General features: G+C 34.3%; 1 protein-coding gene across 1 annotated transcript in view; it reads right to left on the bottom strand.

Annotated features, from left to right (window-relative positions):
- Window positions 1-3,398: 3,398 nt before the first annotated feature.
- The window catches only part of LOC144966016 (uncharacterized), a 7,085-nt gene continuing 329 nt past the window's right edge, over window positions 3,399-10,154 (bottom strand). Inside the window, exons 2-4 of the mRNA XM_078901994.1 lie at window positions 8,340-8,527; window positions 5,688-5,776; window positions 3,399-3,728 (exon numbers count right to left, since the gene is read on the bottom strand). Of these exons, the coding sequence (XP_078758120.1) occupies window positions 3,530-3,728; window positions 5,688-5,776; window positions 8,340-8,480 (429 nt within the window). The 5' untranslated portion in view covers window positions 8,481-8,527 and the 3' untranslated portion in view covers window positions 3,399-3,529. The remainder of the gene's footprint in view (window positions 3,729-5,687; window positions 5,777-8,339; window positions 8,528-10,154) is intronic.

Genomic DNA, 10,154 nt, shown 5'->3' with positions numbered 1-10,154 from the left:
TTAATAGCTTTACAAATTATTATTTTGCCTTTAGCGTGATTAAAACAATCTCAAAAAGTCCTAAATATAGATTCTCTGGCAGCAAAGCTTTCTTTTTAATAAGATTAATTTTCAAAGACGCATATGAAGTTTTCTATAGCTGGAGTCAAAAATTCGTAATTCTAAGAATGTTTCTTACCACAAGGCAGGTCTGCTTTCAGGTGATCTCAAACTAGATACATTGATAGTATGCTCTTGGCTGTTCCCTATTTGTACAATTTCCCTTTGTCTTACTCTTCTTGTGTGTTTTTAATTGTAATCTATAATTTTTTTACTATCCCATTTTCTTCCTGCTTACTAGCGCTGAAACGGCCTAATTGTGTTGCATGCGCCGTAAAACCCTTAAAAGCAAACAAACATAGCTTTACAAATTATTATTTTGCCTTTAGCGTGATTAAAACAATCTCAAAAAGTCCTAAATATAGATTCTCTGGCAGCAAAGCTTTCTTTTTAATAAGATTAATTTTCAAAGACGCATATGAAGTTTTCTATAGCTGGAGTCAAAAATTCGTAATTCTAAGAATGTTTCTTACCACAAGGCAGGTCTGCTTTCAGGTGATCTCAAACTAGATACATTGATAGTATGCTCTTGGCTGTTCCCTATTTGTACAATTTCCCTTTGTCTTACTCTTCTTGTGTGTTTTTAATTGTAATCTATAATTTTTTTACTATCCCATTTTCTTCCTGCTTACTAGCGCTGAAACGGCCTAATTGTGTTGCATGCGCCGTAAAACCCTTAAAAGCAAACAAACAAACGGCAGATCTAGAACCTTTCCCTCGTTATCTTCCTTTTTAATGGTGCCGAAATGACCTAAAATTGTCGCAAGCGCCAGTAAACGCATTAAAAACAGACAAACGACGAAAGTTATGCTGCTCTTATATCCACTTTTGATTCCAGTTGAACTAGTCTTCTCTGCTTGATAGCTATATTTAAATCTTTTGGCTATTCTATCACCTTTCTGCTGGCGCTGAAATGACCTTAAAGTATCGCAAGGGCGTAAAACCCCAAAACCAAAAATAAAAGCGTCCTCTTTTTTCATGTCGGAATCTGTGTGAAACTTGGGGTAACTGAGGACAGGGGTAGATTGTTACTAGTTGCTGTCACCTGTTCCCCTTTGCCATACTTTTTCTTAGGCGCCCTTGATCCATGTGTTTCACCAAACTCCAAATCTGCCCTTTTTCTTTTTCTTTTTCTTTTTGTTTTGTTGTTTTATTTTGTTTTATTTTATGCCATCTTTCTTTTCTTAGATACCGCAAGGACATAAAAGTGTTGCGGGGCTATTAGAGCTTCCTCTAATGACGAAGTTCAGATACTATCTTACGATTGAAAGCATTAATAATGCACTGACTGATTGCAAGGCTAGGCGTGGCTGATGGTATTTTGGTAGTAAAATTCCTTCCCCAATGCGTTGATATCATAGAAACATATCGCAAGCATCCCCGTGTTTTTTTTAATTGCCAGGATTCGTGAATTTGTCCATTTTTGCTGTCTTGTCTTTCAACCTATAAAGCTGTTACCCTTCTATTTAGATTTCTGTCTTTACTTGGATATGAGCCGTAAGGGCACATCCTTCGGATAAGACATTTGTCTATCATATAGTACTTTCCACCAGGCTAACAGACCCAGTTACCCAAACACAGCTTAGAGGAAAAATGTGTCGAGTTAAAAAAAAAAAAAATCAACTGAGCTTATCAGCTGGTTAAGCCGTTAACTTTGCTTCTGAGGCGAGTATTTCAATAGAGCTATCAGTAACCCCTTCGGAATAAAACTATTGCATTTGGTTTTGCCCTAAACAAGCTCTGGCTATAGATCTGCGCAAGAGAGATAATAGAATTTTATGTATTTATAAAATACCTTCTTTATTGTGTCAATGTATACCGATATTTTTGTCGGTGAACTGTTATAAAATTCAAATATCAAACAGACTGTTGAGCTATAAACATTTCGATTTTTGTGTGAGTTGGGAATTCATTCAGAATTTGTTTGTTGTGCTTTACAGCTAACACTTTAGCGCAAAAACGGTTCATGTAAGCATTTTCACTGTTAAAAAAAAAGAAAAAGAAAACACTTGCGTTATGTCATTTGAACTGCAATTCAAGTAAAATAAAAATGCCCTCAATAACTTTCACCATGGTTTTGTTTTTTAAGGATTTTACGTCGCTTGCCACACATTTAGGTCATTTTATCAGCGCTCATTAACCAAAGTTTACAATATATATATATATATATATATATATATATATATATATATATATATATATATATATATATATATATATATATATATATAAATAGATAGATAGTTTGAAGATGACGTTACTCAGGTCTTTGTTATTGTTTTTTTTTTTTTGCCATCCGCGTCCGTCATACTTCCGGATGGCAATGTTATGAGCTTCTTAGCCAAGCGCATACTATCTATATAATTAATAAATGAATAAAACTGACCGTCCTCTTTTACCTGTGTGAGCACCATGCATACTTTCCCAAAGAAAATATTAAATTAAGGAATTAAGGAGCAGGAAACGGTGTAAGATTGATTATTTGGGATAGTTTTTTTTCTAGTATTTTTCTTTCTTGCTTTGACCGGCACCTTTCATACACACTTATTCAGTTCTTTTTCCCAAAGTAAAGTTTAACGAATTATCCTTTTTAAATCATCTTACATCTTTGTGGCTGAATGCATAGATTATTATTATATTTATATACATATATATATTTTTTTTTAAAAAAATATATATATAAACAAACTGTAGGGGCCTATATCATTTTTAAATAGTTAGGTGTTTAAATAATCTGTCAGTCGGAAATGATATGGGTGAATCCCTCTTTTCTCGTGAATGGGAATACCGTGCAATGTCTAACGTGTTTGAATAGTGTCTGGCAAAATAAAATAAGTTATAGATAGTAGGCGCTTGGCTAAGAAGCTCACAACATTGCCATCCGGAAGTATAACGGACCAACACACAAAAATATGTGTAACCTCGAACGGTTATAGATAACATGAAGTTGACGTCGCTCAGGTCTTTGTTATTGTTTTTTGCCATCTACGTTTATGAGTAATTCTCACTAAATTGTATTAACCAGGCGATAAACGTTAATGACACAGTTTTGGGTGTTGGTCCGTTATACTTCCGGATGACAATGTTGTGAGCTTCTTAGCCAAGCGCATACTATCTATAGTCTGGTTAATACAGTTTAGTGAGAATTACTCACAAACATGGATGGCAAAAAACAATAACAAAGACCCGAGTGACGTCATGTTCGTTCTATCTATAGTCAGTGCAACAAAGGCAAAGTAAGTCACGTAATTGACCTTGTATCGTTTTTAGTCAGAATTCACTGAAGAAAACAAGGAAAATTTATGAAAATGGATCTTTTATTCTGATATCGTCTAAATTTAGAATAGTCACCCCTTATCTTTGGTTAATAAAGACAATAAAATACTTTTTTTTTAATATAAGGATTTTACCAATTTATCAAAATTAATAATTATGAACATGCATTCAAAAACTCTTCCAATGTAATTTTGCCATTGCCATCGACATCGGCGCTTTTAAATATTTCTTCTATCTCATCAGCTGGCATTTTGGGATAGGCTTTAAGAACGACACTTTTGACTTCCTCCCTATCGAGTGTGCCACTCTTGTCCTTGTCGCAGTCGTGGAAAAATGCCGTCAGAGACTTCACTCTGTGGAGATGAAAGATACATTGTTTGAAAAATAAATCCTTTGAATTTAAAAGAATGTTTGGGTTTGAAAACCCTTTGTATGAAAAAAAGCAACAACAACAAAAAAAAAAAAAAAACCCAAACAAACAAACAAAAATATAAGTTACAGACTAAATAAACTGTTAAAATGCACATACGAGCTAGTGTATTTTGCACTTTCACGGTTTAATTAATCTTGCTCACGCCGTAATACAATAGTATTTTTTCCTGTCAGATGTCACACTATGCAAATATGATACTACAACTACTACTACTACTACTACTACTACTACTACTACTACTACTACTACTACTACTACTACTACTACTACTACTACTACTACTACTACTATCACTACTATTACTTTTACTGCTACTTCTACTTTTACAACTGCAACTACTACTACTACTTCTTCTACTATTACTACAATGCCACTAGTACTACTGCTACTACTACTACTACTACTACTACTACTACTACTACTACTACTACTACTACTACTACTACTACTACTACTACTACTAATAATAATAATAATAATAATAATAATAATAATAATAATAGTAATAATAGTAATAATAATAATGATGATGATGATGATGACGGTGATGATAGATAACATTTTTATAACACAAAATCTTAACTCGATTGAGCTCTATGCACCCATTCGTACTAGCACTGTTAAAATATCCGTCACTGGCTTTTGTCAGGTTTACTCATTTAAAACTTGGGTCGATTGATAAAAACATTTGCTCACTTAAATATCAAATAAACGGAAGAATCTAAGGCTTTAAATTGAAATAGAGAACAAACAATAACATTTCTGTTATGATCCCTGCTTTAGCAAAAACAATTAGAAATCGATATAGTAGCGTTAAAAAAAAATGTAGTTGCCTGGTGTAGATGCAGAATGAAGCTATATCTATGGCTACTGGTGAAATAAAAAATGGCACTGGCGACTTCAACTATATAGATAGAACGAAACTGACATCACTCAGCTCATTGTCATTTTTTACCCACCATTTTTATAAGAAGTTCTTACTAAATTGCATTAATCAGACTATAAACGTTTAAGGTTACACATTGTTTTGTGTGTTGGCACGTTATTTCCGCCTTGCGTTTTTGTTTTTTTTAAATTTTGTTTTGTTTGTTTTTTTTTTTTTTAGACAAACACAATGCATCATTGGAAGGTTTATTTTTCTCGGTGAGGTCATTTCCTTAGAATTGTGATAGAAAACTGGAAAAGGTGTACGTTCAACAGCGCCAAGCAAAACAGAAAGAAAAAAACATAGTATAGAATCACCCTAGAATTACCGGTCAGCCGTTACAACCAATTACCAGTTAGCTGCCATACACTGGATAGGCACGTATTAAAAACATTTTTCATTTACCAGAAAACCCGTCTTTCAATTATCGATCGAATTAAATGACCCTCATCTTGACAAAAAATCTCAAACCTGGGACTTCGCAAAGTTTCAAAACACTCAACTTCTTGTTCCATGATCCAAACAAGACAAGTATTTTCCTCTTTAAGTTACTAACAAATTCAGTCTTATCTGAATAATCAAAATGCAACTTAACAGGTTTTGAAAGTTACCTCTCCATTAGAATAGTAGTACTTCACATCGCATTTTACCCGCCGAAAACTTGAAAAAATGTGATAACAGGAAGAAGAAAAAAAAGTAATTGATAACAGATAACAAGAAGAAGAAAAAAAAGTAATTGATAACAGCAAAACAAACAAACAAAAAATTATTCCAGAAAACATGCATAACCAGAAAATAAACAAAACAAAACGAACTAAAAACAAAACCTGATATTATGACATAAGAAGCGCTAACAAGTTCTATAATAGAAGGAAAACCCCATTTTCACTTAGTAATACTAATGTATTAATAATTCCATTTTCACTAAGCAATATGTATAACTAATTTACTCACACTTCTACCAATTTCTTCATGCCGTTGGTAAATTCCTCAAGGGTGATACTTTTGTCTCCACTCGCACCGTCAAAGAATACGAAAGCATCCTAGAAAAAAATGAATTTTTAAAAAATGTAAATTAAATTAAATGTGTCGATTGATTATCTGAACACAACTTGTAATATAACGTGTATATTCTAACGAGATTTAAAATGTTTCAAATCAAGGTTTCAGTGCTCTTTAAAATAGATTAAATATTATGTAGATACATTCGAGCACTGTTTCTTCAAGCTCCTCGAATCATGAACAAAAAATAATAATCAAGTTAAAACTGTGTAATAAAATAATAAGGGTAAACATTGGGACATTCAAATGGGTTGGATAAAACCGTGTAAAGGAAACTGTACTTCAATTCCATGAATAATTTAGGATTATTTTCATGGCGCCATCTCGCTTAAAAAAGAATCAGCTTACGAACAAGCGTCTGACTGAAACTGAACATTTATGTCATCTGAGGTATTTTGTATCAAAACAGTATTTTGTCGGGGTGATTTAGATGCTTAAAATAGAATTTGCAGTCAAAACAATAAAAGACTTTGATAGAGTTTATGTGTTTGAATGAGAAGGATAAACATGGTTCTTTTATTTTAATTGGGAAATATTAAGATTTCAATTTTTTAAAAATCATTTTCGGCAACGGGTGGCTCATAATAATACTGTTTTGAAGCGATAGATCACATATTATAGCAAATGTGATCCAGACGAGTGTCCAAATAGAGATTCACGTTGCCCATTGTTTGTTTGCTGAGATAGTGAGGTCATTAAGTGTGGCAAACCATTTTTTTAAAAAGCCTCCGTCACTATTTTAACCCTCGTCCTGTTTCACCAATAGGCGATTGACCTTACCATTAAAATCGCACTTCCCAAGGACAAGAACCAGTGTTTGAAATAAATACCTAAGCAATTTGCTGAACGTTGGTAAACTGTACCACGTTTTTTTTTTTTCATGCGATAATTATGAGGTTCACAATTTCAAATTCCGAACAAAAATTGAAGAGAGAGAGAGAGAGAGAGAGAGAGAGAGAGAGAGAGAGAGAGAGAGAGAGAGAGAGAGAGAGAGAGAGAGAGAGAGAGAGTTGTGTTGCGCAAAATAGGATATAGTCAACACAGCCTAAGGATATACGAATTTTAAAATCGGACGCAAGCTTTTAAATCGTAGACTTGAGAGTACGGTATTTTAAAGGTTAAATTGATATCAAACGTGACTTCTGACGTAGCACATTGTGGATTCAAATATGTACGTTGTGTTTTATTGGATAACAATAACAGACGAACTGATCTAATTTTTTTTTTAAAACGTTGTTTAATTAAGAAGAAAAAGAAAGAAAGAGAAAGAAGAACGCCAAATATTTCAAACTAGGACGTTCGGTTTTTGCCGAAAATAAAAACACATTAAAAAATCCCATTATTTGCAGACGGCAACGTGATACTCTGTGTTTTGTTCTCCGACCCCCTTTTCCCCAACACAGGTGTCTAGGCAACACGTATTGTGCGGCTATGTCGTGGTCTAATGGTATGAGACTCGCCTTCGGATCGGAAGATCCTGAGTCCCGTTCTGAGCGGCGCATAGTCGCGTCTTGGAAATGCTCTTCCTCACATTTTCTCACCGTACTCAGATGTAAAAGCCTACCCGTTAACAGCGTTGTTTCTGTCCGAAAAAAAAATGTTTTTGTAATGTCATGTCTCGTCCTACATGTTAAATGTTGCCGTTGGCTAGGAAGCCATTATAAATCGCGTTGAGCACGTTGAGTGAATATTCCCCTCTATAAAAACTCCAATAATAATAATAATAATAATAATAATAATAATAATAATAATAATAATAATAATAATAATAATAATAATAATAATAAATACATTAAAAAAGTTCAAGCTAACAACAGCATTTTTACGGATATTATCATAGCTAGACGAAACAAAATGTTCATTTCATGCAATCCAAATTAATTAGTTCTATTTTCTCTATTTGCGTTTGTTCTTTACTTAAAAGTCAGTTGCTCTGCATGACAACCAATGCTAACTCTGCCGCATAATAATATATTAGACCTAGTACAAAAATAATACACCCATTACGTCCGCTATAGTCGCCGCCAAATCCACCACCGTCATCACCACTGTCACCACCACTGTCATCATTATCGCCATCTTCATCATCAACAACAAACAGCACGGTTATCACCATTTTCCTCCTCCTCCTCATCCTCACCATCACCATCATCATCATCCTCATCATCGTTATCAAGAGCACCTCTTCCGCTACCCTAATAAAACCTGAGCACTAAACGTGCTCAAAGCGCTTTATAAGGGGTCTCAAGCCAACATCAACACTTAACATGTAGGGCGTGACATGAAGCCTGCTAGGCGATATAATAATATGTTTTTTTTCTGGCAGAGACAACGCTGTTAACGTCCAGATACTCATTTTACACCTGAGTATGGTAAGAGAATGTGAGTAAAGATCCCATATTATCATTGTTATTACTATCATCATCATCATCATCATCATCATCATCATCATCATCATCATCATCATCATTATTATTAACACACACACATACACACACACACACATACACACACACACACACACACACACACAATTGTACTTACAGCAATCTGCGTGTCCGTCAGACTGGAGTTATTACTCTTCAACATATCTTTTAACTCTTTGATGTCCAGAGTGCCACTGTTGTCTTTGTCGTAGTGTCTGAAAACGTCCTCCCATTCATTGACAGATTTCTTACTGGCCATTCTGATGGATTTCCTTTTAATTCAAATTAATGAAGGCTAAAAAATGTCTGGATAACATAAAATAAAATATAATTGGAGGGTGCGATGGAGTATTATTTCATAAATGTTTGTTTTTCGTTCTTTGTTTTTTGTTCATTTATCTATGTTTCTATATCTTTATTTATGTTTTTTTTAAAAACTTAATACTGCTAAAATTACTATTGTCACCACCGACGCCACTACTACTACTACTACTACTACTACTACTACTACTACTACTACTACTACTACTACTACTACTACTACTACTACTACTACTACTATTACTACTACTACTACTACTACTACTACTACTACTACTACTGCTGCTGCTGCTGCTGCTGCTGCTATTTTCATAGTTAAAATTGCATTTTAGATGTCACAATAATTTCGTCGATAAAATAGCTTTGCAACAAGATACGTAAAAGACGCGTTCCAAACTACAACAAAGTAAAACGTTTAGTCGCATTTTCTACAATATTTAAATTAAAACTACTACCTAATGAAAATTCGCTGTTTACTTTTCCCACGAACACGAGTAGGTATGTGTATTTTGTTTTTCTATACGTTTTTTAGGCCACTAAAATAAATAAATATGTACAAACAATTTTTAAAAAAAAAGGTTTTCCGAGCCATTAGGCCCATGAAGCCGGAGTTTATCCCGGTTTCTATGGCGTGAAACGGACAATAGCAATTGCTTGCTATCTTTTGATTAGGACGCTAGTCTAATCGCAAAGTAGATCCAGCTACCCAATCACTACTGGGTGTACAGGGAGGTCAGAAAAAAACATCTCGACTGCACCCGGGATCGATCCTGATCCCTTTGTGTGTGAAGCGAGTACCCTACCAACTGAGCTATCTTGACTCCCAATTTTGATTCAGTACCTACATAATGTAGCATATGAAATATGCATTATGAGTATATCGTTAAGAAATTAAGGAAATTAGAAGAAATTAATTATCTTAATTTAATATTTTCAAAAAATAAAATGGAGCAACTCCTTCGTCCTCGTCTTCTCGTGTTCAATGTATGTGTTATTTGATGCAAGCGAGGGTTCACAACGTAAAACGCGTTATCTCGTGAAGAATATAGGAACAAAAATTGTCCCAACTATCGGGAGCCTCTTTGGTGTAATGGTAGCACGTAGACTGGTAATCAGTAGGTCTGAGGGTCGATCCCATGTCGAGGTCGACTGATTTTTTTGGGGATGTTTTTTTTTCTTGTATTTTTCTTTCTTGCTTTGTCTGGCACCTTTCATACGCCCTTGTTCAGTTCTTTATGTATTATGAGACTTCCCTCTCCCGGTAAAAAAAAAAAAGTCAAAATCTAGATTAATATAGTTTACCATGCCAAGAGGATTTTCAAAATAAATTTGGGGATTTGACATATAAAATGTCAATCATGGTCTCGTGTTTGTTCGCCTAGCCCCGTCCCCGACGTACACATATTTGAAGGTTTGATAACCGAACGCAATTGGATTCAATAGTCTGATGTCACGTCACCCAGCAACGGTGAGCAGTGTCTTCTACACAATGAAAATCGGTACTGTTTATGCTTCATGCTGGCTAGAACTTTTCATATGTCATATGATCATCATCACTATTCTAATTATATTGGTAATATTGGTAAAGTTGGTGTAATAAAAATGCATTAAT

The sequence above is a fragment of the Berghia stephanieae genome, chromosome 2 (genome assembly GCF_034508935.2).
Source record: "Berghia stephanieae isolate SIO BIC M18660-M18661 chromosome 2, UCSD_Bste_1.3, whole genome shotgun sequence".
In the NCBI taxonomy this organism is placed as follows: Eukaryota; Metazoa; Mollusca; class Gastropoda; order Nudibranchia; family Aeolidiidae; genus Berghia; species Berghia stephanieae.
The sequence above is the reverse complement of the archived record's forward strand: the minus strand, read 5'-3'. Positions and strand labels throughout refer to the sequence as shown.